The following is a 26,932-nucleotide window of genomic DNA, read 5'->3' as shown; positions in this document are numbered from 1 at the left end:
TCTCATAAAATAGCATTTAAGAGGGAGGATATTTTGTCATTATTTGCTCCATATGTTAAAACTGAGCTCAGCAGAAATACAGCCGAATATGAAGTTCGGAAAGTTCACTGAAACTACAAGCATGTGTATGTACATTTTTGCAATAACTCTGTGGCTGCTTTTGTAAATGGAGCAAACGTAACTTGATGCAACTTTTTCTGTCTGTCCAAATTCACTGTACATATGTGTATCACTTGTGCACATGTCTTTGAAAGAAAGACAGGTACCTGTTAAATAGCAGACTATTGAAGAAACACTATCACATTTTTAGAGAGTTGAATTAGCAGGCTAGCTGTTTCCCTGCTTCCAGTCTTGCAGCTAAGCTAAGCTAGCCTGTTGCTGACAGTAGCTTCACATTTACAATACAGACATGAGAGTAGTATCAATCTTCTCATCTAACTCTCAGCAATAAAGCAAATGAGTCAAGTTCCAGAAATGTTGTACTATTTTTTTAAATGTAGGTACAATTTTTTGGTTACACTCCAGTTCACAAGGGGAACCCTTGAAATAAATATTTGTTCTTCTACTGATAAAAGTAATTCCATTAAAACCACACCAGTTCAACTGTTGACACCTGCGCATTGATTATAATTTCCCATTTCTGCATAAGAAGAGCTCTGTTAGGACTGTTAACTGAAACCCACATTAGAATGATGAGACACCTTAAAAAATTAAACATCTTTTATCTATCACACTTTGTCAGTAATTTATTACTTTAATTTTAATAATGTATAAAAATGAAAAACAAGAACGAGTTCATGCAAAAACGCATGAATCAGTGACAAGAACATATTTCTCTTACTTTCCCCAATGTGAATGTCTCCTCAGCCACGACACATTTTCCATCCCATACTGCATCGCCTCACCGTAGGACAGAGATGGCCTGTTCACCCTGAATGGGTGGACAAAAATTCAGATGATTTTATCAATATTACTTTAGTATTCCAAGGAAACTGCAACAGCCTCAGATGACATCCCAGCAAAGATCTTATTTGGGATTACTACGTAGATATCCAATGTATATTATTATTGTGTACTTATTCACTGACTGAGCTGTGTTTTGTTTATCTGCACCAACACGTTTCACACAGTCACTGACATTCTTATGAGTCAGGAGCTACCTGGAACAACTACAAGAAGGCCTAAAATGAAACTGAAACTTTGCGGTAAAGTAAGAGCAGACAAGCTTGACATTATGAAATGACAAACTACCAATAAAGTTTAAAAAAGCCTCCTTATAACTGAGAAGATGGGAATAAAAGAGTTAATAACGGGCAGAGATGGAATTAAAATATTTTTCTACCCCTGCGGAGATAGATAACTCTATTTAATATATGTTATTGAGAAAATGTGACCTATAGCTTCTCCGTATCTATAAGAAACAAGGGGAAGTAAAGACTGACTCTGCAATAAAGAAACTCCTAAAAGAGGAAGAGCGGCATTATTTTCCCAGAAGCACTTTTCCTCTACATTTCTCGACCTGGGGTGCGACTGTAGCCTACAATAGAAGCTCTTCATTCATGCTCTTGATCTGTTTAATCCTCTTCAGCGGGGCTGCTGCAGATCCCTGAGTGAACTGGGCAAAGGGTGCGAGACGCCGTGCACCGTCGCGTTAACCATCACAGGAAGCACCAACTGCAACTCACGCTAATTGAAATCTGATAACGAGGGTGCTAATCTCCTTGCTTGTAACACACTGACAGCTGTAAAACGGGTAACGGATCACACTTTGGGTTTATGGCCACGTCGGTTCAGTTACATAATCTAATGGTTTCAAATTGAACTGGTGAGAATATTTACTGTAAACCACATCTGATTGGTGGGCTGATGGCAGGTCACAGTCATAGCGTGTCTGGTGGAGCTGACAAACATCTTGGTGGGAGAACTCTAAACAGACAGCGTGCTTGTGATTGCATAGTGGAATAAAAAGATGTGACTACCTTGGAGTGTAATCTGTCAGCCAGCAACAACAAACAAGTCAGGCTTGGCACAGTGAACAGCTAAGTAAACAAGTGCCAGCAGATTGAAAGCTGTGTGTGTTTATCTGGTAAAATAAAAAAAGCCACAGTGAACCTAGTGTGAAGGATTGAAGACAGTGACAAAATAGTAGCTTCAGGCTGCTTTTTGGAAACAAAAGGGAAGACAAATAAAAAATTGAAATCCAAAGGACTGGAGCTTATAACTAGGGGTGTCCCGAGCAAATCTCAAAGACTTGGCATTTTATTCTGATTGGCATCGGCACGAACCTCAGGTTGATCCTTTGTTTACGTGCACTGCCACAATTTGTGGCAGGACGCTAGAGCTGAACATGTTTTTTAATAACCTCTGGCAATATCGATCAGTAAGTGGGTAGCTGATGACACCAACTGTGGAATTTTGTCCCGTGCTCGTATTGTTAGTTTAGAGAACAGCTTCATGATACAGGCTCTGTTAAAATGCCATCAGGGTACAGGATCACTATCCTAGTTGATCCTGACTCATCTCAAACACATGAGATGTGACCGGAGATATCAACACTAAATGACTTGAACAGGGCTAAAAAAGAAATTTATTGGGTTATCCCTACTTAAAATTCATTATATTTGATTCAACCTGTATTTTTACTGTCATGTTTAGGGACAGAAAAAAGGAAGCAGCTTAATGCTTTTGTGACATGACAGCATGTAGAGGTTTTATGCAGGAAAGAAAACCAAAGTCCAGCGTCTTATTTAAAGGGAACAAGACCCTGGCTGCACTACATGGAAGCGTATCAAGACTAGATCTTTGTTGTTTGTTTTGTGACGTGAAGCTGAGATCAAGACCGGGTATTTTACAGCTGATAATTGAGAAAGCTAAAAAGTTATCTGTTTCACTAATCTCTTTCACTCCATCCCTGTTTTGGAGCAAAAACACCTAAAATGACATGCCCTATTAAAATTTCTAGACCACTAGGAAGACTTTTGTCTACATAAGATTAACAGAAATCAATTTTTCAGTATAAACAACTGCAATGCTGCAAGACCCAACTACCATTGTGATTTCAGGCGGCATGTTTAGGCTGCTTTTGTGCAAAATATATAATATTTTTTTTTACAAAAAAAGGGCTGCAACACTAAATATGTCCACGTTTAGTGATGTGCAAACTAAAAGAAGAGGAAGTGGCTTTGGAGGCAGGCATTGTCGGGGAGTAAATGCCGCTTTATCAGCTGGAAGTAGGTAAAAATGATAAAAAAATTTAGTGAGAAGTGTTCTTTTTTTTTTTTTTTTTTTTTTTAAACTTACTTTGCGCTGAGGTGGTGGGAACATTTCACCAGCAGCCTCATGCAGTGGACTGCAACAATTCCCATACACAGAAGACTGACTGGTCCAAGCTGCACAGAAAAACAGACAAAGAGATCAGACAAAGAGCATGATGATTGATCTATTTAATGTCTGCATCACAGTGTTACAGCACAACATTAAACACATTTCATGATGCTGCATGTTTCGAAATACCAAAACACAATGTAAAACAGGAGGACGTCCTGCGAGTTGAATTGTTAAGTGTAATTAAAAGCAAATGTCGACATAAGAGTGTTAATTAGTGACCAATCTTGTCTCAGCAGTGGATGCAATTGATAAGCTATGTACCTAATCAAAATTAATGAAGCAGCGACCATTTTGGTAACAGGCTAAAGGCATTTTTCCAGAAAATCTGCCAAAAAGTGACAGATTCAGCTTCTTAAATGTGAGAATGTTCTAATTTCTTGGTCTCATGGTTTATTTTGAATGTAATTGGGTTTTTGACTCTTTTTAGAATTTTATAACAGAAATTTTTCATGGTTTTACGATGATTATCGACCACAGGATTCCTTCATTGAGAAAATAGGATTAATCAACCACAGTAATAACTCTTAGTTTAGCTCTACTGCTGCCTGTATTCTATATTCTATAAGAGATTGTTGTATACATGGTTTATGAAACACGAAGAAAAGAAAATGACTTAAATAAAACTGTTGAAGCGCAAACAAAACTTGAAGGTGTTAACTTGATTACTTTTCTTGTTAGTAGTAGCTTGAACTTCATCTCTTCAGGATCCATGAAAGGTTCTCACAAGTGAGTGCAAAATATTGGAAGGTTAAATATGAAGTCTGAACATAGTGGCTTGTCACCGTGAGAATATTTTTACATTGCATGTAGCACAGTCTGTTTTTCTCACTACTCTGACCACAATGTTTCACTGCGGTGCTACATGTAAAGGTCTTCACACCACAACAACAGCCCTCTGCAAGGTTCAAGTGTCACAGCTTGCGGAAGCAGAAACACCAATAACATTAACTGATTAAGAGTATTTTTTAAAATTCAACTTGACATTTCTGTTTGAGAAATCACTTGCCCATGAGGTTTGTCACTGTTCACAACTGACAACAGCAATATGCGCTTTACAAAAAATACAGCGGCTAAATCCCTCCCTGCAAATTCCCTACATCAGATTCAGGCTGCAACACCTGCTTGACCACGTCTGGCCTTTGTCATGAATATCTGACAGGGATGGGAGCGGAATCTAATTTTCTTTGTCCAGACCTGTCATGGATGATAAAATCTCTCTATACTTACCACCAGCCCTGCGTTTTTGACAGCCAGAGGCAGCCCCAGCAGCCCTGTACCAATGTTCCCTTTCAACAGGTGGATAAGAGTCTGACAAAAACTGAAAAATGCAAAACACAGTGAGTTACATCTACAGTCTGACAGACACAATCGAGTGCTTTATGGTAGGTTTTATATCACTTACGAGGTTCCTGTCCGTCCTCCGATCCTCTCATAGTTGCGCTGGGGTCTGGATGGTCCAGGAGGAGATGGACACAGAGCATCCATCTCTGACGGATTTTGATCGGAGAACAAAGAACCTTGAAATATGGACAGAATTTTGCATGGCTTTATTAAATGTACTAAACATAATTTACACGGGTTCAATGTGAGAGTCACTAGTCCATTTTCCATGGAGTTAACCTAAAGTAACAGTTAGCAATTTGCCCTGAACAGAAAAACATACAGTGTGTGACCACGGCCCAGCCCAGTGCAGTTAAAGCACATCTGATTAGTGGCAGGGGAAAACCAACATGAGACTGACATTTGGCAGTCTGTCTATTTCTGATTTAACAAAACACTCTGTTCTATTGCCACCACTTACTGTAACATGAGAAAGACAGAGAAATCAAGCATATACAAGTGATTAAAAAAATGCTGCAGCAAAAGCCAAATTACAACTGTATTAGGCGATCTATTACACCAAAGACTTATTTTGTGGCGATTTGGGAGAATCAGAAAGACAAATATCGTCACTGTTTAGGTATAATAATGACAAACAGCTACTCATTTACACATTTAAACATTAAAATTAGCTTCCCTCATCCTTATAAGTCTGATATTAATTGCTATTCAGCTCAGTTTTTTGGTCTCGACAAACTCCAGAGGAAAATATTTGGTTGCTAAATGCTTCACTATGTTCACCAGCAATAGAGCATCCTCGTTTTTGGTGCTGAGCAGATAGTGTAAGACGGCGTGTTCTCTGAAAATGGTGCTGCTGTCAAACAGAGGATGATAAAGAGAGCTGCAAGCATGAACTGAAACAGTAAATCTGTGGCATGGAATGTCAAAACAACAAGCTGAAAAATGCTATGAATCTCCTTAAAGGTGAGGTGAGCAGAGGTAATTGTTTATGAAAAAGCCTGCAAAGTCTGTACTGTAATTACAAAGAATTAAAGATCTTAAAGGTATTAAAGGCAAGTCATGCTAGTTCAACCTGAACAGGGCGCTGCAAGGTCCACAGTCTGATATCTGCTGTGCCCCATAACACATAAAAAGATCTCATGACTGGTGAAGTCAAAGTGACCTAATTTCACAGAGAAATCCCTCTCTTCTTTAAAGCAGCTGACTCTAATAAACACACAACAGTATTCACTGTCCTCTGGCCCACAGCTACACTCAACTACTGCTACCTGCTCGCTGATGAATGTGTTTACTGATCTGAGACATGTCGCTGCTTTAGCACACAGACTCCAGGACTTCAGTGGAGTTTAAATTAGTCTTTCTTATTATGCTTTCACGAGAGGCCTACTCACAGTGTGAAAACAAAAACTGAAACGAAACCGACACCCAAGTCTCTATAAAGCCCAGTGCTCCAAAAACCTGTTTGGTCAGACCACAACCTTGACACCCAAGACTACTGCACAACAAATATTGACAATGTTCAAGCTTTTTAAGGATTATTCAACGAGTTCTGCAACAACACACTAACGCAATACATGAAATGCATCAGTGCAACACAAACACTGTCTGCAAGACTTCACAAAGGCAAAAAAATGCAATTCACTTTTGTCAGTGCTCTGAGAACAAAGGGTCTTTTACAGTAGTCGTGCATAAGGAGTTAATGAATCATAAATATGTCTGTAACAACATAACAAATGTTTAATTTATTGTTGTGACCTCCTGCCAAAGAGGACACCAGTCGGGGCATCAGGTGGATTTTGTAAATGAAATGAAAGCCGCTTTGATGATTCAGTGTCTACCTGCCACTAGGGATTACATATAATCCTTCTGTGACTATGGACACAGGTCATGTTGTACTACATCTACACTATCAATTTCATTTCAGTTCAATATGCTTCACTGGCCTGAAGATAAGTTTAACAATACTGATATTAATGCAATCCAATATGGATAATTTGGATACCTTCGCCGCGGATGTCTACATCACTGGATGCCATCATGGTGGGTCAGATGGTTTCGTCAGGGTCCTAATGCTGGCAGATCAAGGAGTCCAACATTGACAGCTTCCCACTGAAAAAGACAGAGTGTAGTCCAGTGTGAGATTTGGCAGCAGCAAGGAAACGAGCCAATGAAAAGCAGTTACACGCTCTTTGAAAAAGATATGCAGCCATATATCATGACAGAGACAACAACTAGCAGTTATTTTTCATTATGGATTAATGATTAAAGATGTTGAAATTGATGGAAAATTCCCCTTTACGGTGTTCCTGAGTTTAGAGTGACCTCTTCAAAAGTTCAATACCCTAAAATAATCAATTAAAGGTGATGCAAAAAAAAGTAAAGACAAGCAAATCCTCACAGTGAAAAGGAAAAAACAAGCACATATTTGATGTTTATTAGAAAATAACTCAAGTAAGTCTGCAATTATTCATCTGTCAACCTATGAAATAATGACCATTTTCAGCTCTTATCATGAAAAGGTAAATCATCTGGCAAATCAATTAAAAAGTTAATAAATAACTACTTCTAGCTCGTCCAACTAATGAAATATCGGACCTCCAATCTCTTTGTAAAGTCGCTGTGCTCTGTATTTTTATGGTGTGTACCCGAATGTTTGTGGTTTAGAGTTTGGTTTCCTTCCCGAGTCCCTGTTTATGCATTCAAATGTAAATATCAGTCTCATTTTACTGTTGTCTGATCGTTTCCTGGCCACGTGTTTGGTTACTGATCACGTAAACGAATGCTGTTGCATCACGCTAAAAGCTTTCTACTAGAAACTGAAAGGGATGCATTAATTGCTAAGAACCCGTGAGAAGCATAATGCGTTTATCACAGGTAAACTACCATGATGTTACTGTGGTTGTTCACAGCATACAGTAGCAGCTGGACACTAAAAATGTCTCATAAATGTATAGACAAAACAATTAACTGGTGGAGTAATTTGCAGATTTGTAGACAATGACAATAATTAGTAGTTTGCAGCAAGAAAAGAGAATAATTTCTTTCAAAAGACACATATAATAGGCTGACATACACTTAATCACAGGTCTGGTGCAGCTGAACAGACTGACTTCTAACTCCACTTAAAACTGTAACTGAAAAGCCATTTGCAAATATCCTTTTAGGTGTGAAATTTCGCTCATGTATTAACACTTGGACAACACATTCTACCCTTTAGTGGTACTGATCATCACAATAAATGTCATCTGATACTTTCTAGTCATGCCATGATGATGAGGTAAACCTCTTTGGCACTATTTAAGAAACAAAAAAGACTGTGTTGTTGGCTTTACACCCTTCAAAATATTCTCTGTTGGGTATCTTGCAGCCTGTGTCGCATCGTCTCTGAGCAAGGCACTCCAGCCCCCTGAGCCATGATGTTATGTAAGAGCACGATAACGACTAGCAGTTCAAACAGAACATCTTTACGACCTGCTGTGTGCTCATACAACGATTTGCACAACAAATTTGCTGTCCACCTGCTGATTCAATTCTAGAGGGATATGATGACAAGAAAAGTGGACAAAGTAGTAACTTTAAAGAAGCAAAACTGTTTATACATCCCAGCAGCATCACTATTTAGTGTATAATGAGTTCAGGAATAATACGGAATAATGACAACACGGACTTTGAACTAAATGAGACCAAATATTAGGACTTAAAGGCATTAGCATGAGGAATTTATCCCACCTTTACCTTACATTAACTCTGTGAATAATTCTAAGTAAAGCATCGAAAGGAACACTGTGAGGCTTCATGTGTGTCCGCATGAAGTCATACTTGATTTCTGCTGGCGTTTCGTCTTTGCAATGGGCCGTTGTTCAGCAGTGGTTCAGTGAGCATGCAGAAGTGTAGCGTGACGTCCACCACAACTTACAGCGTAACTGTGTGTGCAGAACAAAGTCTCTGAATTACAAGCAATTCAGCAACTTTCACAATGTGCTGCGACACGAGAACACTAAACCAAGCAACAGGGAAATCCAAATAGCTTGGTGTGCAATTTTCCTCCTTTATTTCATTGATGCTCATGTTGGACATCTTTATAAGTATTTATATTTATAGATTACTTATATTGCTTCATAATAATATTTGATCTTTGTACGGCAAGTATCTTAATGTTCTTTACAGGACAGGAATAAAATTAAAAGCCAATTTCCAACAAAAAAAAAAGAGACTGCAGCAGTAATAAATTGAATATTGTGACTGGAAATTACTATTTCTATTAATGCACTCACATGACTTGATAATACATGCACTTGGCATGATAATAAATATGCTTTCTTGCCAATGTTTTTTTCAAGAATCACACTGACGGTGGCTTACAGTATGCTCCTGAAAATACAGTTTTGAATTATATCACACATTACTTTCTTTGTTTTCACATGATGTAGGCTGTGTAGGGTTTAACTAAGAATTATTTTCCTTGTCAGTTAATCTGCAATGAAATTTCCACATAATTTTGCGATGCTTTTAGATTTTTCAAAGTGCTTCTTTTGCACATTGAAATGTTAGACAAAAAGCAACAAATGCGGACATTTCAGGGGGAAAATAGAAATTCAAAGCATCCCTTATTAGAATTATTTCAGTCAGTTTGCTCAAAAAACCTCCAAAACTTTGGTACCGATTTATAGAAACAGATGCACAATAACAGCACTTTAAATCAAACCTCAAGGTTGTATAAAATGTACTTTTCTAAGCTATTCTAATAGTGTCAGCATTCATAAGCTTTCCATTTATTTTGTAATGAAGCTCTTCAGCCAAACCAAATATCTGTAAATCATGACTTCTACATTCAAAGGCGTGGTGCTACAAATAAAACTGGATCCACCTCCTCGGGTGGCTGATAAGATTACACAGCACATTCCCGGTCTAACCAGGATGCAGCCAAACTGAATCAGGTAGTTTGATCAGTCTTAGCTTCTTCTTTCAGGTTTCTTAGTGTTGTCCTTCGATGTAAACACACACACGGCAGACCGACAGGATCAACGGGGTAATCCCATCATTTTAAACTAATCTTTGGGCGGGCGACATGCGAGTGTCTTGGCCACTTCAATGGACATGAGACAGACAAAACAAAACTAAAAAATAAAATGCAACCGAAAGTGCATTACAAAAAAATGCAATAAAACTGTACAAACAACTCCCCACCCCGATGCCATCCCAACCACGCAATCCTATCATAACACATGCAATGAGGATACACCAGATGAGATAAAATCAAATAAAGTAAGATTAAATGAGTTATATAAATAAATGAAATAAACATATATTATTAGAATAGAGACAAAAAATAAATAAATGAAATAAATATATATAATCAGAATAAGAAATGATAATAATGAAGTAATGAACTATACATTGAACAGACTAAAATATGGAAATAGGTGAATAAATAGAGAAATCAATAAGTAAAAATTAGTTCTAAGCGGAGTAATAAACAAAATCAATCAAAAGCCTGACTGAAAAGATCAGTCTTGAGTTTGCTTTTTTACATATCCAGGTCTTCTGCTGTTCAAGAGATGTGGGCAGTGATAGCAAAATGCCGTCTCACCGTTTGTTTTTGTTGTGGGTTTTAGTTTTATTAAATAGCCCACTACCAGAAGACCTGAGGGCTCATAAGATTAAAGCAAAAATCTGATAAATATGAAGGACCAAGACCAATAGGGACTTTATAAACTAATAAAATGATCTAAAAGAGACAGGTAGCCAGTGCAGAGACTTTAAATTTGGTGGTCCTTCCTTCTGGTCTTAGTCAGAACTTGTGCTGCCTAGTTTAATAAAAAAGCACGTATTAGTGTCTTTTCATTAGTTTTAGAGAGGACAGAATGCAGTCTGGCAATATTTTTCAAGTGCTAGAAAGCCATCTTGGTAATGACTAGTTTATGTCCGGGATGACTCCAAGATTTTTACTTTGCTGGCATGGTTTTAAGGCCAGAGTAGTTGTAGTTGCATATGATTAATTGAGCTAAGACAAGCAGGTAAAACGAGGCTATTCATTGACGGGTTAGTTGCTATTAGCCTCCGAGAAAGGAGAGACTGAAATAGCAGGAAAGGAAGAGCTGAGCTAAAATTGGAGCTACTAGTGGCAGATTAGATCCCTTCACACGGATGTTGAAGAGAAAGGCAGCTAGAAACCTGCAGTATTTATTGCTCGGGATCGACGAAGACATTCAAGCTAGCTTAGCTGAGGTTATGTGTCATAAAATTCGGTTAGCAAATGTTAGCTGTCGGGTTCATCTTTGTGTCCGTAAACAGCCAGCAGCAGCAGCGGTATCTTACCTCGGAGATAACGTGTGGCCGCTCCTCTCCTCTCCTCTCTTGTCGGGCTGGCTTTTTGCGGCTAACCACTTATTTTCGTATCGTAGTCATGTCAGGTTGAAGGCGGCGCTGCACCGCTACACAGATTGAAACGCAAAACAGGACTCGGCTCTGCTAGGCACGTCACGGAGGCAACGGTGAGGTCACATGACACGCAGACGAGGACATGCGCCGTGCTGCTCCACGTACTGTTGCCATAGCGACGGATTAATAGTTACAGTTAGTGAGAGTCAGAGAACATGTAAATATACGTTTAATATAAATATAATCTACGATTAATTCAATGCAATATTGCCAAAGCATCAAGAATGATGGTTATAATATAATAATAACATAATGATAATATAATGTTAAATAAACTCAAGTACAATCAAGTGTATAGGATAATGTGCTGATAATTGCTTTTTTTCACGGCAAACTCAAGACCTACCTTTTTAGTCAGGCTAAAGGACACAAAAGATAGATACAGAATATATATATATATATATATATATATATATAAAAATAAAAATAAATTTTCTTACTTGAATTTTCAGTTACAACCACTATCATTGATACAATATTTTCACCTGACATTCATGCCAATAAAGCAAACCGAACTGACTTAAATTGCAGGTATAATTAGCCTAAATTACACATTTACACAATCCATTATTAATGGTAAAAATGTGTGGATTTTTTTTCTGAGACCACACACCACTTGCAAGGTTTTCAGACTTTACTGAGAATACATCTCTAGTATTTCTGTACTTAGTTTAACTGAATTGTAAGTATATTAAGGCTAACAGTTACACATTTCAGATCTTGTTAAAAAAAAAAAAAACACTCTTTGTTGCCCCTAAGTAATGGAATTCCTTCACAGAGCTTTTCATGCTGGCAATATCAGAATCTTCATTTAAAATATTAGTGAAAACATTTAAATTGGGAAGCCTTCTCTTACCTTGTTGAACTGTGGTTATTTTATTTTTGTCCTTGAATATTTCACTTGGATCTTTACAGAATTTATCGGCACATTTGTCTGTTTGTGTTTTGTTAATTTGTTCTTGTCTTTAAATATTGAAGTGTGCTGTTTGCTTGGTTTTATTCCCTGCATTTTAATGTCTGCTTTGTACAGCGCCTTGAAACTGTTTTTCAAAAAGGTTCTAATTTGAAAAATAAAAAGTTATTATTATTATTGTTATTATTATTATTATTATTATCATTATCATTCGTTTTATGGTTGTTAACATCACTATTGTCAACAAAGCACAATATTGTTAGCTGTAAGTCGTATTGAAATTAAACGGTATTAAACTCGATGAAGGTAAAATTTCTTTCAAGGTTTTATTTTGGAATAATTTCTGGAAGCGCTTGTTTTCTGCACCGGGGCAGTCAGACCACACTGAGGTTACATTTTGAGGCTTCCTGTGCAGTTTGCTTCTTATTCAAAACTTTACTAAAGAAATGAATGTACAAATAAACTAAATAAACTGAAGAAATTAAGCAACACAAAGTTCGATAAACTTTAAAGACAAACGCCCATTAATTTATGTAAAGTTAACTGAAATGCCCTCAGGATGAAACGGAGGTAAACAGGATTGTTAATTCTTTATCTCATTTTAATTTTATTTCTTCAAACCTTAGTCTTGCTCTGTATTCATATATGCACATCTTAAGTCCTATATACCTCACTAAAAAACACAGCAACATGAAAGTATGTTCTTACGGAAAATTACACTGCGTCATTTTTCCAACCGGACATCCGGTTTTCGCGACGTTGGCAGTTAGCTTGACAGTTAGCAGCTCAGCCGGCAGTTAGCATTCCTGGAGGTTCTCACAGTCATTTTTTTTAACACTTACTAGTCAGCCAGAGGCCGAAGTTCACAGCTGGTCCGATCGACAGGTTGCCTCATCACTTGAGACATGACGGTGAGTTTTTACTAGCGATTTTCTTTACTTGTTGTGAAGTTTAGCTTTACTACGCAGCTAGTTAGGATTAGCATTCACTCTCGATATGTGTATGTAGCTCATAAGCTAGCTTTCAAAAACTCGTTATAACCATTTTTAAGTTGGCAGTTACTGTCATGTATTCCAGAAACTTGTAAAAGCAACGTGGATTTTGTTCCTTGACTTGGTTGAGCCATAGCGTGAAAATCACAGCAAAGTTTGTTTTAGTATTGTTAAACCTTATTGGCTAAATTCAATTTGTGACTGGAGATTATCTTTTCTATCAAGGCCTGTGGAAGTTAAAATGCAAATATGCTTTCCTTATTTTGCCAATCCTTTATCAAGTACTACAGTAGCAACAGCTCAAAAATATGCTGCTAAAAAATACAGTTTTGCATGACACTACACATTTCTTTCTGTATGTTTTTATGTAAACCTTCAATTATTTAGAAACCAGTGAAAGATTATTCAACACCATGTGATGTTTTTAAATTACTTGTTTTGTCTGACTAACTAACATATTTTTGGGTCCCAGTGTTACTAAAAAGCCCTGAGAAAAGGAATTCTAACATTTGGACTTGCCAGATTAGTTTTCAGTCAGTAGATTTAAATAAACTTTAAACTTCTGTGCTCTTTTATACAAACGCAGACATAGTGACTAAGATTTATAATTGAAATTAGAATCAAGTGTACTTTTCAGAATCAGATTTCCGAAAGGAAATTACTCATGTTACACTTGCTCCCATTCAAAATCAGAAATATAAACAGTACAGAATATATCGATAAACACAAATACGAAAGATGAGCTGAAAATATACACATAACTAGGAAAATATGACCTAAAAATATAAACGAGTAGAAAAATATGTCCTAAAATGTAAACATAAGTAGAAACAGTGTAAGTATAAGTGTAAAATGTGCTTTTCCTCAGAAAATTAAGTGTAATATACCTTGTAATAAGTGGTGAATAGTTACACATAGTTATTGTGTGTTAACTCAAGAAGTGACGTGAACTGAAAAATTTGCAAACTGTTTGCATTGAAACATTATGAGTCCAGTCTTTTGACTCAGAGATTCTAATTTATGTTCATATTCTATGCTACCATGAGCTTAATGGCAATGGTGGTAGTGCTGGTATTGATGTATAAGCTGCTATCATTACCCACGCTGAAATATTGCATTAATCACAACTGATCTCAGAGAATGTGATCCAGTAAACGATTGCCTTACCTGATAAAACAGTCATAAATATGACTAGTAAAGGAATTGCTGCGTAATTAATCATGTAGCTCTCAACTGTTAAATCAATCTGCAATTGTTTTGATAATCTTTTAGTGAGTTTCAAGAAAAAAAAACTCCTGTAATATGAATATTTTTTGTTTTCCTTCCAGGGTTGTGGACAAACAAGACATTGTCAAACATTGATCGACATTTTTCATAATTTTCTTGCATTTTACAGACCGAATAATTAATTAATTATGAAAGAAATAATAGCCACAGTATCTGATAGCACAGTTACCACCTTACAATAAAATGATTTTCATGTGTTTGTAACAGAAGCACGAGTTTGAGGTGGCGATGACGTGTGAGGGATGCTCAGGAGCTGTTACCAGAATCCTCAACAAGCTGGGAGGTAAGCCTGACTGGTCCTCTGGCTTCTGCTTCTGTGACAGAACAGAATGAGACACCCTAAGACCAAACATGAAGTTCTTACCTGCACTAGAGCAAGGATCAAGCTTGATGTTTAGTAAAATTTAAAATTGATTCCATCCCCAACTTCCAGTCCCACATTCGTTAGGTTTTCTGTCAGGAGAATGGAATCTATCCAGCTCGTATGTGAGGACTATTGTATACCGTGGACAGTTTATGAGTCTAGCTGGGATTATATGACTGGATGAGTTAATCCTTACAGCCTTTCCACTCAGTAGATCAGTTAAGCAGCCAAAAAAGTGCCATTTCAGATACTTAAAGGCAGCTTGTGTCACATGCCGACCCGTGACTTCTTGGCTCTGAATGCTGAGTCAGCCAGCAAGTCACCTGATCCTGTAATGCTTTTTTTAAACTTTTGTTTGGCTTACTCATTAAAGTCCCACTTCTCTTTTTGCATCTCGTCTCAGTGACTCAATCTAGGCTGTTACATCACATCATAGCAAGGAAATTGTTCTTAAAAATTAGCCCTTGAAGGAAATCTCTTCCATTAAATCCTCCGATCAGGTCAGATCTTGTTAATTTGTGGTGAAATGCTTTGATGAAGCGTCAGAATAATTCATGATCATGAGGAACCTGGTCCTTCTACATTCCACCATGTGCGAGTGTGGTCATGTGAGGCGCTGCACGGTGTTTTTTATCAGCGCTGTTGATTCCAGGAATTAAACAAAGTGCCTCTTTGTGCTCTCTGCTGTCAGATGTGAAGTTCGAGATCGACCTGGAGAAGAAACTGGTTTTGATCGAGTCTGACAGAGAAGTGGAAGATCTCATGGCGACGCTGAAGAAGTGTGGAAAGGAAGTCAAGTACATCGGGCCTAAATGAAGGACCCTGCTTCATGTAGAACAGGTGACAATTAGTCTATTTATTTCCCCATTTGTTCTCAGTTTTGTTTATTTGTGACAGTCCCCATTAACTTACTAGAAATTTGTAGTTTTTACTGTTACTTATGTTGTATTTATTAATTAAATCTAAAGAACATTAAGCGTATTAGTCCTCTAAGTCATAACTATTTCCATGATCAATTTATCTCTCTTTATGTTTTGTGCCTGTGTGTGTTTTCTTTAGGAAGTCATTGCTGCTGATACAAAGTGAAGATTTCTATGTAATCCCAGTTAATTTCCTGTTAGAAGGCGTCTGATGGACCCTAAGTGACTCCTCACAGATGCTAGCCTCGTCCAGCTTTTACGCACACAAAAAAAGAAGAAAAAAAAACACCCTTTGGATGCAGATCTTGTCTCAGTGTCGGCTACACCTGGTGAGCATGGAGGATGATTAAAAAAAAAACCCAAATGATGCCTTGTCACCTGAGAAAAATGGCTAATTTATGTGCAAACCTGACATCCTCCACTTTGTTTTTTGTTCCATGAGTAGGATCAAGAGGTGATAGGGTTATAATGTCAGCATAATGATTAACATACCTATATGTTAAGACAAATGTACGATTTTTATTTATTTTTTTTTTTAATTTTTTTTTTTACAAAAAAAATATGTTTAATGTCTTGTTTTAGCATCTAGATTCGTCTGTTTGATGAATAGCGGACAGGGACAAGACAGGGCCATGCAGTAACTCCACATTTGTTCTTAAATATGAAATTAAATCAATTTTCAGATACAAAAAGGTGTAACTGTCTGTGGAAAAGGAAACCCTAAATATCCAAAACAGGACTCCTGTCAAACTTGCTTACATTCCCTAGATAATAAAGTAAACAGGAAACTATTGGATGTGTTTGCTTGAAACTGGGCCGCCGCCCTAAACGTCATATAAAGTCATTCTTCAAAACTCCATGTATGAAGTTGTCTGCAGGTCTGCACCGAAGGGGGGGGAACTCTGTCTGTCTTCCTTTTCAGGGACCATCTCCTGTAATTAGCTTCATCAAGGTTTACACTACAGTAATCTAGCACAACACCACGTCAAAAATATCATGCTCTTATAGATTTACTAACATCCATCTTTGTTTTCTTTATTGTAATTCACTCTGGGTTTGGTTTTTGTTACTTTGATGGAAAAGATAATCTCTTTATCCTGGGCTTTTTCTATTAACTGTCTCAATATGTTGTGTACACACAGGGAAAATAAAATCAAATCTGCCTCCTGATGACACTTTATGCTTTATTGTTTTGCATGATTTCTGTATTATTTAGTAAAACAACGTATGCACCCTATAATGGCATGAAGAACTAAATATGTTTCTGTGCAGGAATCACACACACACAAAAGACAAGTGTCCCTTCCTGCTTAGATACACAGTAAAGACTGGGTAAATGAAAGTATTCTATATATAGAAAATTATCCGATACAGGTACACTACCAGTCAAAAGTTGGGACACACCTTCTCATTCAATGTTCTTTTCTTTATCTTTACTACTTTCTACATTGTAGATACATACTGAAGACATCAAAACTATGAAGCAAGATAAATGGAATTATGTAGCAAACAAGCAATTGTGAAATAACTCTGAACATGTTTTATATTTTAAATTCCTCAAAACAGCCACCCTTTGCTTTGGTTACTGCTTTACATACTCTTGGCCTTCTCTTGATGAGCTTCATGAAGACGTCACCTGAAATGGTTTCACTTCACAGGTGTCCCTTGTCAAGGTTAATTAGTGGAATTTCTTGGCTTAATGGGGTTGGGACCATCAGTTGTGTTGTGCAGAAGTCAGGTTAGTTCACAGTTGACAGCCCTATTTGACAAATGTTAGAATCCATATTATGGCAAGAACCAATCAGCTAAGTAAAGAGAAATGACAGTCCATCATTACTTTAAGAACTGAAGGTCAGTCAGTCCAGAAAATTGCAAAAACTCTGAATGTATCTCCACGTGCGGTTGCAAAAACCATCCAGCGCTACGACCAAAGTGGCTCACATGAGGACCGCCCCAGGAAAGGAAGACCAAGAGTCACATATGTTGCTGAGGATAAGTTCATCTGAGTCTCCAGCCTCAGAAATGGCAAGTTAACAGCAGCTCAGATTAGATAAATGCCACACAGAGTTCTAGTAGCAGACACATCTCTACATCAACTGTTCAGAGGAGACTGAACCAATCAGGCCTTTATGGTCAAGTAGCTGCTAAGAAACCAACAAGCAGAAGAGATTTGTTTGGGCCAAGAAACACGAGGAATGAACATTAGACCAAAAATCTGTGCTTTGGTCTGCTGAGTCTAAATCTGAGATGTTTGGTTCCACCCGTCGTGTCTTTGTGCGACGCAGAAAAGGTGAACGGATGGTCTCTACATGCATGGTTCCCACCATGAAGCATGGAGGAGGAGGTGTGATGGTGTGGGGGTGCTTTACTGGTGACACTGTTGGAAATTGATTCTAAATTGAAGGCACAATGAACCAGCATGGCTACCACAGCATCCTGTAGCCATTATAAATTGATTTATTACTTAATCGAGATTGAGGACGTTTAAATACTGCAGCCAGAGCGTCTGCACCACTGCATGGTGTTTGCTTCCATAAATCTTAAAAATGGAATTGGAAAGATGACAACTTGAGTAGAAATTACAAAATTAAAAAATTTTGTAATTTCTAAGAATCCTAACGAAAAACACTCTTCCTTGTTTAAGATTTAGATAGTGCTTTGAAACCACGCTGATGCTAAAAACAACACAAAAACCTCTTTATATTATGAATATATTGTCTATAAACACACTGTCATACACTGTACACATATCCTCCAGTTAGACTGTACATCAACCAAAATCCAACCTCTTCCTGCTCATGTGAAGCTCTTGGAATAATTCAGTGCTTCAACCACTAGGAGGCGCTGTGTGATCAAGCTGTTCTCACTTTCTTGAGAGCCTTTAACGCTGTTTTTTTTAATGCAGAATTTGTCTTTTAGCTGTAACTTTTAAACCACATATGTATGTTTTTGTACGAGGATTTTCCAGTGTCTTTTTTTCTTTTGCAAGACTAAGAAACACATTGTGTGATTTCTGCAGGAAATGTTTGGATCAATTATAGGCAGAGGATAGTCCTACATGAATTTCATTTTTAATATTTCTCTCTTAGTATCATGATGTCATCAGCTGTTTGATTTCCTTACAACCTACAAAAGGTTGAACGTCCCCATTTCTGCTCAGATCAGGTTGTATTCCAGCTCAGTGTGAAAGGCAGGTGTTGGAGTTGTGTGCCAGGTTACAATGTGTGGTATCTCCTGAGATGGTTTTCATGAATATCTTTTCAGATCCACAAAGATTTCGCAGCATTGTAGTAGATTACTGCCAAAACATTGTGAAATAATGTCAAATTTAATGCTTTTTTTTTGTGGATTCAAAGACAAGAATTAGCATAAGCAGCAGGTTGCACTGACAAAACTAGAATAGCTTTAAAATAAGTTTACACCAATTTTTTCCCCCTATTTATCTTCTACATTACGTTAAATTATGGGTGTTCCAGAACTGGAGGACATTTGCGCCTTAAAATTTTTGAAAAATAGACCTTCTCTTTTATAATTTTCTGCTACATATTCATCAATAATAAGTAATACACTATCAAAGGCTTGATTGCTAGCCCTACTCTAATCACAGTAATAGGGTTGCTAATCCATGCTAATGCTAGCTTTTCCTCAGGAGTAGAAGCTAGATATTTAGCTAGCTGTTACTGCTGACCAAGAGGACAAACCTACTGATGTAGAAAAGTAAAAAGAATGAGTCTTTTCCTGATAATATGCATAACAGGATTGCATGAGGTAGAGTGACTGCGGGTTCAAGATAGTGCTCTTCCCTCCCCCCCGCCTTTCTGTGGCAGCAGGTGATTCTGATCAGTAATCAGCACCAGCTGAGGCAGGAGCAGGTGGAGCTCGTCCAATCAAGAACCATCCCTGCTGCAATAAAATCAGACGCCACTCACCACTACAATCAGTAGTCAGTTCTCTGCACCGTTCTCTCCAGCCCTTGAGTTTTTTAAGCTGCTGGTAATTGTGTTTTTTGCTTCTTTCTATTCTGGATTCCACCTGTTCCTGCTCCGTCTGTTACCTGCCCACCCAGTTCTTCCCATTATCTGGCTGAACAGCTCATCTGCACACTCCCCACCTGTGTTGGCTTCTCGATCTTCAATCGCTCCCGGATTCCACTCACCCAGACCTTTCAGCCACCATCTCTGGCGTTCAATCTACAAGCCTTTTGCTGCAGCCTCTGCACCCTGGAGCCCCACCATGAGCCACACACTGTGTCTGCTCCCATCCTTTACACTCTGACGAGAAGATCCCCTGGTTCTCAGCCCCTGTCCCTTCCCGTTAGCTCAGCTAAGTCTCAGTCTGAGCATCTCGGTTTCTTATAGATTTTGAATTATTCTTAGTGTATTGACTTTCTGCGTAGTAAATTGTGAGCCTAGTTCTCTTGTTAAATCATTTAATTCCAGGTTAGTATTTGAGTATTATAGATTCCATGAGTACAGTCACTCTTCCACGCAAGTAGATTTAGTCTCCAGTTATTCTGGTGTTTTGTTGCGTAGTCGTCAGGTTAGTATCAGCTTCCTAGTTTACTCTTGGTTCTGTATTTTCTTAGTATCTTTCCTGCCTAGGTGTTACCTTCCGTGGGTTAGTTTAATCTTGTTCATGTGTTTGCATTCTGCCAGCCCACCTGAGTTAGTCTGTGTCTGTAAGGTTTGGTGACTGTATGTCACTTCTGGTTATAGTCTCCGGTTTTGTTTTGTAGTTCTATTTGTGAACCTCTGTGAAATAAAACTCTTTGTTTTACACATATCTGTCCATCTCATTTCCTGCGCCTGAGCCGTGAAGGAAACGTAACAGTGACATTCAGTCAAGGCTGACAATGTTGTAAAAAATTAAAAATTCCAGGCGTTCCAGGGCAAAATAGCTTCAAGTGTAGGCCTATATAACAGAATGTAAAAAAACTGATACTGAGACGTCTATCTCTTCATCAGGTTGCTATCTGAGACAGATCTGCTCCTCTCTCCCTCACAACCTATTGTCTGTCTCCATGTACCAATGTCCAGTTTGACTGTAACCATCAAGGCGTAGAGGAGATATAGAAGCTGGATACCAAGATGAAAAAATCACTTTCTCAAGCCATAGAAACAATATTAATCATTTAATGTCTAGTTTGGGCACATTTTCTGACATTTTATAGATCAAACAACTAATAAAATAGTTAAGAAATCAAGTGCCCCAGTTTTTTTGTTCTGAAATAACATGTGCAGCTCATTCTGAGTAGTTTCAGTATAACAGTGGAGCTCTACAGCAGAGAAGAAACTGTTAAATCAGGCTTTGTATACACAGAGAAAACCTGTTTGTAGAGTCATTCCATTGTTTGTTTTGGTCTTTTCATTGGGATCTGACTGTAAGAAAAATACAGAAAAATCACCAAAGCTGTCCTTTAATAAAGTGTAATGTGTTTACCAAAGCAAAATGGTTTACTGTTGTCCCTCCAAAAAAAATTCAATAAAACGTAGGTTCCTTGAATCATAATGTCCACAGACAAATGACAGCATGGTGGATAATGGATGCTCACCCACCCAGGCTGGAAAGAGACCGTTTTAGGTTCTGTAGAGGGTATAGAGTCCCTCACTGGCCCCCTCAGTCTGAACCAGCCACCGAGGTGAACAGAGACTCATTGTGTACAGCACAAACTCCACAGATAACAAGGTTGTCAGCACAGTCACAGGATTCCTCATATTACCCTCCCACACTCACACAAATACTCTCTCCAGTGCATGGTACAGTGTGGAGAGAGTCTGAAATTGATTGAAACAAGGAATCTTTGGGTCTTTGAAATATACAGTCCATAAGAAACTGGCTCCATAGCAGGTGGAGTTGAAGCTGAACACCAGAACAATTACAGTGCCATGTACGAGTATTTGCCTCCCCTAACAGAAATCAGCCATTTTTGCATAATTGTTGCAGGTAAATGTTTCAGATCATCAAACTAATTTTAATATTAAACAAAGATAAACTAAGAATACATAAAATGCATTTTTTAGACGATGATTTTATTGACATTCAACCCAACTGCCAAGTTAATAGATTGGGTAAAAAAGTACAAGGTCATTAGTCTTCATATCATTCCACAAAGACGTACAGTGCTGTGAGAAAGTATTTGCCCCCTTCCTGATGTCTTTTATTTCAGATTTCTTAGGCTTAAGGTTCTCCACTGTTCCATGTTTGTCCATTTGTGGATAATGTCTCTCACTGTGGTTCTCTGGAGTCCCAGAGCCTCAGAAATGGCTTTGGAACCCTCCAGACTGATGAATGTCAATGACTTTGTTCCTCATCTGTTCTTGAACCTCTTTAGAACATGGCATCATGTGCTGCTTTTTGAGACCCTTTAACTACTTCACAATGAAGACAGGTTCTATTTAGTGATGTTTAGATTCAACAAGCCTGGCAGTGATCATATGAGTGTAGATGGTGAAACTGAACCCAACTGACAAATGAATTTGGTCATTTGGTAGATTGGTAGATAAGGGGGCAATTACTTTTTCACATAGGGCAAGATGGACTGGACATATGGACATATATAATATTCCAATTTGTTTGATCTGGAACTTTTGCCTGTGAGAAATATGGAAAAATGGATTTCTTCAGGGGGGCAAATACTTATTCATGGCACTGTATTTCAGTGTGTACAGAAAATCTTAACTGCTGATACATTTAGTGTAATATACTGAAGCAAATAGAGCCTGCTTGCTGTAATTGTTGATCAAATCTGTGCACTCTCAATTTGAAAATGATCTTCCTTTTGTCACCGTCCCATACAGGGAAATTAGCTATAGACACCAAAACAGACTTTTGCACCAGGCTGTAAACATTCTTATCTGTGCTATAAAGGTGGGCATTTTAACCTGGGGGTCTATTGGGATTGACTTGCTTTTTGAGCCAACCTCAAGTGGACATTTGTGGAACTACAGTTTTTGACTTCATGTTTCAGCCCTGAAGGTCGTTGCTTGATCCTAACTGAAACCAGAAAAATACAAATATAGTATTGCAGATACTTTTGGGATCGCATGTTCAGCTTCATGGTGGAGCAGTGGGTTCTTACAGGGTTCTCCAGCTTCCTCTCATAGTCCAAAGACATGCTGAGGTGAAGCGGTGATTCTAAATTGTCTGCAGGTGTGAATATGAGTGTGACTGTGATGCTCCTGCTCCACCGCTACCCTACAGAGGATAAAACTTCATAACTAATAATGTAAATAATGGTATAATAATGCAACATTCAAAAATTGTGAAAATAATAGCAATTATTGGTAAAATAATGTTTTTTTGTTGTTGATTTAAATACAGTAAAACTGTGTAATTTCATGGCCAAATTACCATTTATAAAACTGCATATTAAACTTTTGGGGTCACCCAGACAGTTCATGTTTTTATCCATGAAAACTCACACTTTTATTCATGTGCTAACACAATTGCACAAGGGTTTTCTAATCATCAATTAGCCTTTCAACACCATTAGCTAACACAATGTAGCATTAGAACACAGGAGTGATGGTTGCTGGAAATGTTTCTCTGTACCCCTATGGAGATATTCCATTAAAAATCAGCTGTTTCCAGCTAGAATAATCATCTACTACATTAACAATGTCTAGACTGTATTTGTAATTAATTTAATGTTATCTTCATTGAAAAAAAAAAGGATTTTCTTTCAAAAATAAGGACATTTCTAAGTGACCACAAACTTTTGAATGGTAGTGTATGTGCTTTTTGGGGGATTCTACAAGTTATTATCTACTATTTACCAAAACAGGGAAAATCTGTGCCAATACCAGTAACTTATTGAGAAGATTACTGTTAAAATCTGTTTAAAAATGTGAATTTGTTGCAGTCTATCATATGGGTGGTGTTTTCAGGTGTAGATAAGGGTCGCCTTTAGCCTCAGACTCAGCTGTTTTCTGTCAGATTTAGTTTAACTAGAATCAGTCAAACGGCTCTATATTAACACACTAAAGATTCTCACACACAAACACACACTCTGTCCTCATCTGACCAGTAACCAGTAATGTATGTGTCCGTGTGTGTCCCATGGGTCCGGGTGAGGTGGGATGGGGTGTAGTAGGGGCTGTCACATCCTGTCCAGGCCGCCAAAACCAACACACCCATCACCGGGAGGTTACAGCCAGTCAGGAAAATGTGCAGTTTGACTGACGAGAGCAAACAATCAGCCGACCCTGTGGCTTCGCGTCTCTCCGGGAGTCTCCGCTGTAGATTTCCTCTCTGTTTGGTGGAACTTTATCATCCTGCTCTGGGTGGAAATTCAGGTGAATCTGTGCCCATAACTCATAATGTGGGAAATGTTAAATAAATGACCCTCCTTTTCTGTCACTGCAGGCAGAAAAAAAAAAGATTTACGTGTGCTGTATTTGCACAGAAACTGGCAAGGGTGGTAAGAGCAAACTACTAATGTTTGTGTAAAATAAAAAGAAATTTAAGGAGATTTTATGGACCCCAAAATTGAATGGCTACACACCAAGAAATGACATTATTAAATAGATGAAAAATGGAAAAACAAGAGAATATCTACTGTTAAAAAAATTAATGTGTGATACTCCTGATGCTGATTTGTTCATAAGACTCTAGAAAAAACACAACAGCAACAATACTCACAAACCAACACAATATTCTATTTTTGAATGGGTTACATTTGCTCACCATTCGTTATATATATTTATATAAATATAAAAATACATTATTTTAACCTACAAGGTTTGTCACAGTTAACATGCAAATGTTTTACATTTAGCAGTTATTTAGCAGTTTATTTAGTAATAAATAGACAGACAGGCAGATATTTTGTGTATATAATAGATATCTTATGTATAATTTTTTATTGTCTATATTTTTATATATTGTAACTCATTCATTTGACTGCAAAATTCTATTTATTTGCTATATGTAAATCAGCAAAAATATAATTATTTACAGGTATTTGCTGTTACTTGCAGGAAAAATTATCAATATTAAGATTTTTTTCCCCCGTTTTGTTAAATTTCACATAATGTCTAATAAAATCACAGAAAACATACAAATTTCCATGTTTACTGTTAAAGAAACAAGTCAAAACTGTAAATACTGTCTACATCAAATAATCTGTATGTTAGGATTTGATTTCTTTCTTATTTTTTTCCAAACTCAGACTCAACTCTGAAACCACCGACAGCACATCACACCCACCTAAACACTGAGGCAGTACAAATACATGCACAGGTGTGTTTATACTGCAAGACAATGCAACCTGCCATGCCAAAAAAAAAAATGCTCAGGAAAGACTCGAGGAACACAATAAAAAAAAGCCAAAGCTAATCTCCCCAGATCCCAACTTGATCAAGCATCTGCGGTAAACAAGCTTTATTAACCGAGACGCCACAACCCTCAAGGCCCAAAGGATTCGCTGCTGAAGACCAGGTACCAAACACCTCAGAAGACGTCTATCAGGTCTATGAGAGAGTCCTACACAATTACAGGGTAGGTAGCTCATCATTTCATTTAGAGGAAGCTTACAAAGACATATAAATAGATGAGTAAGTGAGTTACTAGTTGGCTTTAATTGGTAAAATTCTTACAAAGTATAGAAATAAAAAAGCACATATGAATCCAACACAATTAAATCCTTCAGTCTCCATTTTCCCTTTAGTCCCCCAAACAAACAAATAATGCACAAATGTTTTTGATGAGCCCAGTGGCTAAAATCCTGACATTAAAAACATCATTTCATGGTGTTTGGGACACTCTTGTTTGTCACAGTCTCGTTAAACCTGTGATCTCCCACTGTGGCCTCCAACCAAACTCACCAACATCATCTCATGGTTCACAACTGAGGTCACCAAGCGTCTCCCCTCATACCAGGTGCAACAAAACTAACAAACCGCTGCGCGTGGGAGATGCCAGCCAAACAAATCATGCAGAATAGTACCTGTGTGGTCTTGTACGTTCCATTACTTTTGCTTCTAAATCTTCATCAACACGAGGCTCGGGCGACGCTGGGGCACGTTAGTGAAAAACATCAGCACAAAGCCGGGTGGAGTTTGTTTTTGCTTCGTTCTGCTGGCATGTACAAAGATAAACTTGATGATCCCAGCTTTGATTTGGGTTCCAAAATGGAAAGAGTGCCTATATGTGGATCAGATAACCCTGAATGAGAGGCCAAGGACACAGATCAGAATGTGATACGAGTTATCTAGAACTCCTGCCGTCAGCCTGATCTTGTCTTGAATCGACACCTGAAGAGAGATGCATGTAATTCAAACATAAACATAGACAGAGCATGAAAAATAGATAAAAACAGACCCTCAGAATCACATGAATACATCATGTACATACAGGGATCTGAACATCAACACATACATGTATAGTATGTGGTTTGATCTGGTAACAGACTGTGGTGGCAGAATGTGTTGCAGCAACCAAGATGACTTTGCAACAAGCCTGCGATGGCCTAAAGATGCCCACAAGGAAAGAATAATTACACTAATAAGTCTAAAGAGGAGCCTGTAATGTCAGGTTTGGCCCTGGGCTGATGTTGCACAGCCATGACTGATGTCTACTACCTCAGCAACTCTGAGTTGTGCTCAGCGGTGTAAATGTGATTCTCTTTTCTTGGAAGTTTAAGTTCATTTCGGTTCTCTGTGCGCCAGACTTAAATATTGTGACATTTAGCAGCCTGTTGGCATTTAGCAGCCATCCTCCAGCTACCCTCCCTCTGTGTCTGTGTGCTTCTGATGAAAGAGATTAAAAGCTCAGATAGAGTTTTTTGCTGAGCGTGCAGATGAACGTGTACGAACCTGTGGAGAAGCATTCTGAAATCCATTTAATTCCCACGTTGAAGGAAGCCCAGAAAGCCTCTTTGCTTGGAAATACCTCAAATATGAATTACACATCTGTCCAGGCCAAGGCAGGCCAGTCTGACTCAACATATCTGAGGAATTTTACATTTTTAAACAGAAGTAAAATGAGAGATGCTGCACTTTCTGGTCACATTATCTGCCTCTAGGGTCGGCTGGGTGCAACAACAACAACAAAAATCAGATAATGAGTTAAGGCAAGGGCGTCAAACATGTGGTCCATGGGCCAAAACGGGCCCACCAGAAGGCTTACTTTGCTTCAGAGAGAAGGTGAGCAGCTAAAGGTGGTGTTTTATGCACAATTTATGCACAAATTATGCACATAGTGTACTTTAAACCCAACCATTTAATGTCTCAAATTTTCCCTAATTGCACAATAAACACAGTTTAATTGACCCAAACCTTAAAGGAAG

General features: G+C 38.0%; 2 protein-coding genes across 3 annotated transcripts in view; one reads left to right on the top strand and one right to left on the bottom strand.

Moving 5' to 3' along the window:
• Positions 1 to 14,869, bottom strand: part of slc36a1 (solute carrier family 36 member 1) — a 59,017-nt gene extending 44,148 nt beyond the window's left edge. The window contains exons 1-7 of one of the 2 annotated variants that reach the window (XM_055016649.1): positions 14,726 to 14,869; positions 11,047 to 11,273; positions 6,731 to 6,837; positions 4,790 to 4,904; positions 4,615 to 4,705; positions 3,301 to 3,389; positions 842 to 931 (exon numbers count right to left, since the gene is read on the bottom strand). In XM_055016649.1, the coding sequence (XP_054872624.1) occupies positions 842 to 931; positions 3,301 to 3,389; positions 4,615 to 4,705; positions 4,790 to 4,904; positions 6,731 to 6,767 (422 nt within the window). In that variant the 5' untranslated portion in view covers positions 6,768 to 6,837; positions 11,047 to 11,273; positions 14,726 to 14,869. Of the gene's footprint in view, positions 1 to 841; positions 932 to 3,300; positions 3,390 to 4,614; positions 4,706 to 4,789; positions 4,905 to 6,730; positions 6,838 to 8,547; positions 8,652 to 11,046; positions 11,274 to 14,725 lie in introns of those variants that run through there. The other variant, XM_035956138.2, reaches the window with a different exon arrangement.
• Positions 12,835 to 16,815, top strand: atox1 (antioxidant 1 copper chaperone). Its single transcript, XM_023287650.3, has 4 exons — positions 12,835 to 12,993; positions 14,569 to 14,644; positions 15,417 to 15,565; positions 15,785 to 16,815. Exons 1-3 carry the CDS (start codon positions 12,988 to 12,990, stop codon positions 15,539 to 15,541), a joined length of 207 nt encoding a protein of 68 aa, XP_023143418.1. The 5' UTR covers positions 12,835 to 12,987; the 3' UTR covers positions 15,542 to 15,565; positions 15,785 to 16,815.
• Positions 16,816 to 26,932: the final 10,117 nt, after the last annotated feature.

This window comes from Amphiprion ocellaris, chromosome 13 (genome assembly GCF_022539595.1).
Source record: "Amphiprion ocellaris isolate individual 3 ecotype Okinawa chromosome 13, ASM2253959v1, whole genome shotgun sequence".
In the NCBI taxonomy this organism is placed as follows: Eukaryota; Metazoa; Chordata; class Actinopteri; family Pomacentridae; genus Amphiprion; species Amphiprion ocellaris.
Note: the sequence above shows the minus strand (reverse complement) of the source record. Positions and strands in the feature narration are given on the sequence as shown.